The sequence below is a fragment of the Myotis brandtii genome, unplaced genomic scaffold (genome assembly GCF_000412655.1).
Source record: "Myotis brandtii unplaced genomic scaffold, ASM41265v1 scaffold579, whole genome shotgun sequence".
Classification (NCBI taxonomy): domain Eukaryota; kingdom Metazoa; phylum Chordata; class Mammalia; order Chiroptera; family Vespertilionidae; genus Myotis; species Myotis brandtii.
Genome location: NW_005370171.1, coordinates 1283525 through 1287398, shown reverse-complemented (window position 1 = coordinate 1287398; position 3874 = coordinate 1283525). Strand labels below are relative to the sequence as shown.

Here is a 3874-nt window from a genome sequence, read left to right as displayed (position 1 = left end):
GTGACGGGCGGCCCGGGCACTTACTTGGCGGAGGCGGTGGACTGCACGCCCCCGGTGGCCGTCAGCGTCCAGTACTTGCCCGTGTGGGTGCGGAAGGCGCACTTTTTGGTGTCGCGGTCGATCTCCAGTTGGAAAGTCTCCTGGTCAGTCTCTTCGTCCTGATTGGCCGACAGGTCCATACCTGGGGGGAGAGCCTCCAGCTGGTACCCACGCCTGCCCTCCTCCCACCAACGCGGGGGCCGCCGAACCGCGAGGACAGAGCCGGGCAAGCCGGCTGCATCCTGTCCGTGTCACTTTCTCTGATGACAGAACCGACACCTTCCGGCAAACCAACTAGAAAGACATTCCGGAGCAGATCCCGGCCCCTGGCCCTCGATGAGATATGAAGGGTTAATTGTTGTTCATCATGTGGTGGTTGAGGCCTCATTTTACAAACGTTTCAAGATGAGATGCCCTGATGCCAGGGATCTGCTTTAAAAACAACCAAAAACGATGACGCCGTGGACAGAGGGGCAGAGGACAGAGGGAGAGGGTGGCGGTGCCACTCCTGGGGGGGCCGGTGGCCAAGGCCACGCCCTCCTTCCCCAGAGTGGAACCTGAGGCTGACTCTCAGGAAGTTAGGAAGCTCGCACATGTGCACACGCGTAAACACGAAGCCACGCATCTTCCCAAGCTCCCCGGCAGCACTGGGACCCTGGCCTCCCTGCGGACACTACGCCCCCTGCACATCTCGATTTGCATATGATCTGCATCGTTTTGCATTTGTCCCAACAGAACAAATTCACATCCCCAGGCGCCCTGGGCTCTAAGAACCGCAGCCATGGGAGTCTGCCCAGGGCTCAGGGTGTTGTTACCTTTGGGCCTTGATGCCTTTATGAAGTCAGGACCAATGTGATGGGTGTCCCTTCAGACCAGGAACCTGGGGACTGGCGGGGCCAGGGTCTGAGCGCACCTCCCGGGGACCCACCCTTAGCTCTCCAGCCACCACTCCGAGGGCCTGAAAGGTGTCCGCCCCTTCTCAACCCAATGACATGCCCCACACCAGCACCAATGGGTGGGGACCTTCACCCCCACTTCACAAAGAGGGAGACTGAGGCAGGGAGGTGGTGTCCTTGACCAAGGTCACCCAGAGGGAAAGTACTGGGCCCTGGCGGCTCTAGGAGGGAAGGTGGGCACTCAGGCTCCTGCCGGGCCCTCTGCCCTCCGCTCTGTGGACAGTGGGTGTGGGCACACGTGGGCTCGAGCCACGGAGTGGTCACTGCATCCTCCTTCCTAGAGGAACAAAGGGAGGCTCCGCCGCGCACATTCCACGCCCAGGGCCATCTGCTCCCCACTCAGACCCCACACCCGGGGTGTCCAGGTTTGATGAAAAGGCCCAAGCCCGCCAGCGAGGGCCCCAGAGCGGGCCAGGCGGGCGCCGTGGGGAACACCTCGTCTCCGCCTCAGCTGCGCTCTGCCTGGCAGAGGGCCCGCCTCCATTCTGCCGGAGGTTGAGAGGGTTTGGGGCCTGGTGCCACGTAGACACCAGGTCTTCCAACCCCAACAGGAAGGGGTGGGGGAAGGGGGGCTACTGCCCCCCTGCGATCCAGCAAGGCCCCTCCTGGCTCCAAGGCCAGGCCCAGGCAAGGAAAGGCCCCTCTTGGCCTTGGAGTCTCTAATTGGAGCTGGGTTGCCATGGAAACAGGGTTTTCTTTGGGATTTTTCTTTACATCAACAGCAGCATAGAAAACCTGAGTCATAGGCCATAGGAGCCCTGGCGAGGCAGGGTACGGGGCTCCATGGAGCCCATGGGCACACCCACCCCCTTCCTCCAGAGCCCCACAGACACCTGGATCCCCCACCCCCTCCCTGCTGGACACCACTCCTGTGCACCAAAAGGTTGCTGGTTCGATTCTTGGTCAGAGCACATACCTGAGCTACAAAGGCAACTGATCGATGTTGCTGTCTCACATTAATGTCTCTCTCTCTCTCTCTCTCTCCCCCCCTCCCCTCCCCTCCCTTCCCCTCTTTCTGGTCACTCTTGCCAATACCTGAGCACTTCAAATGCCTCCTCCACCCTGGCTCAAGCCATTCCCTGGGCCTGACATGCCCCACCTCGTGAGAACTCTTCTACATCCTGCAAAGCCCTCCTCAGCCAGCCAGCCTCGCTCTGAGCGGCTGGGACCAGGCACTTCCTTAGTGTGGAGTCCCCAGGCGCAGCGGGCAGCCGCAAGGAGGCTGCGGGTCCAGCTGAAAATGAGGCACTGCCCAGGGTTTGGCTGGAGCCCAGGGCAGGTGAGGTTCCCAAGGAGAGTGCCCTTGCCACCCCCCACCCCTGCCCAAGCCACGTCCTCACCTGTGATCACAGCCACACGGCTCCCCAGGACCTGGGATAGACGCGCCACCTACCAGGCCCCCACTCCCTGGTGGCAAACCCCGCCCCGAACTGTGATATAAAGGCTGGCTGAAAATGTGCACAGGGCAGCCTGGAGCCAGCCCTACAGATGGGGACACTGAGGCAGGAGAGCAGGCTGCAGCTTCCGTGGGAGCACCCCACCCCCACCAGGCAGCTGAAGGCCTGGGGATGATTCACATCCCTCAGCCAGCAGCCCAGGATCCTCCTCCTTCCTGGCTGCCTTTGCGTGTGTGTGTGTGTGTGTGTGTGTGTGTGTGTGTGTGTGTGTCGGGCGCTGCCTCCTTGCCACGCAGGCCTGTCCAAAATGGCCTCTGCAGACACCCCCACCCCCGATGCCAGCGCTGGGTCCTTCGGTCCTCCTCACCACCCCCCCAAGACCCAGGGTCAGCTCACGTGAGAACAGGATTAAGACCCCAAGATCTGAAGCCGAAAGAGCCCCAATAGCAGGCCCCAAAGCCCCCTCCCCCAGTTCCATGTTCCCCTAAACTCACAGATGAGCCAACACAACTCTCTTGGCCCAAGTTCCAATTGCTTCTGCCCCATCAGCCTGAATCACATCATGACACCCCAGGGAGCTTTCCTAGAGGAGCGGGCATCTGTCCAGGCTGGCCCGTGGCTGCCACAGCGAGCTCAGCTGGGCTTTCGGCCCTTCCCTGCCCCGGGGCCTTTGCACAGGCTGTGCTGCAACACCGGGCCACACACCTGAGCTACCTGTACGCAGCCTTCAGGGCAGCTCAAGCGCCTGTCTCAGAAAGCCCCCCCCCCCCCCGCCCAAATATAATCTGGAATCCTGATATACTTCCTGGACCCCAGCCTCTGCCTGCCCTCTGGGATGCTGGTGTCTCCCAGTGAGAGCATCAGCCCCCAGGGAACAGTCCACCACATGCCCACTTGCTCAGCACTCAGGCCTCAGCCTGTCTCACTTGTCAGGGGCTCATTGTCTGCTGAACAAGTGGGAGACCTGCCCCACCCAGCGCAGTGAGAACAGACGGGAAGCCACGTGTGCCCGAGGCTGGGCAGCAGGGGGTGCAGATAAGAGCCCCCTCTAGAGTCAAAAAGACCCAGTTCTGCACGCCCCTTCCTAGCTGTGAGCAGGCAGAAGGCCTCACCTCTCCGGGCCTCACCCACCCCCAGGGGGGAGGGCAGGCGTGGCCGGCGGCAGGAAGGCAGCCCCGCAGGAGGGGGCACTGGCTGGGCTCCACCCAGCTACCTCCATCCGGGGGAGCAAGACCCCTCAGGTCCCTCCAGTGGGGCCTCTGCCGCCAGGAACCAATGGCCTTCTTCACCGAAGGGGCAGGGACGCCAGAAGGGGGGGATCTGAGGAGGGAAGGGGGGCTCACTTCTGGTTAGGAAACGGCCCGGTCAGCGGGAGGCCCCGGGGGAGGAAGCAGGGACCTGCAGCCAGTTGCAGGCCGGGGTCTCGGGTGGGTTCCCTCGGGGGTGGGGGCTGCCAGCGGGCTCTGGGCTGGCGCTGAGCTG

At 62.6% G+C, this 3874-nt stretch overlaps 1 protein-coding gene across 1 annotated transcript in view; it reads right to left on the bottom strand.

The window, feature by feature from the left end:
* FSCN1 (fascin actin-bundling protein 1) overlaps nucleotides 1-3874 on the bottom strand; it is a 22540-nt gene that overhangs the window by 17781 nt on the left and 885 nt on the right. Inside the window, exons 2-3 of the mRNA XM_005878948.2 lie at nucleotides 3606-3712; nucleotides 25-181 (exon numbers count right to left, since the gene is read on the bottom strand). Of these exons, the coding sequence (XP_005879010.1) occupies nucleotides 25-179 (155 nt within the window). The 5' untranslated portion in view covers nucleotides 180-181; nucleotides 3606-3712. The remainder of the gene's footprint in view (nucleotides 1-24; nucleotides 182-3605; nucleotides 3713-3874) is intronic.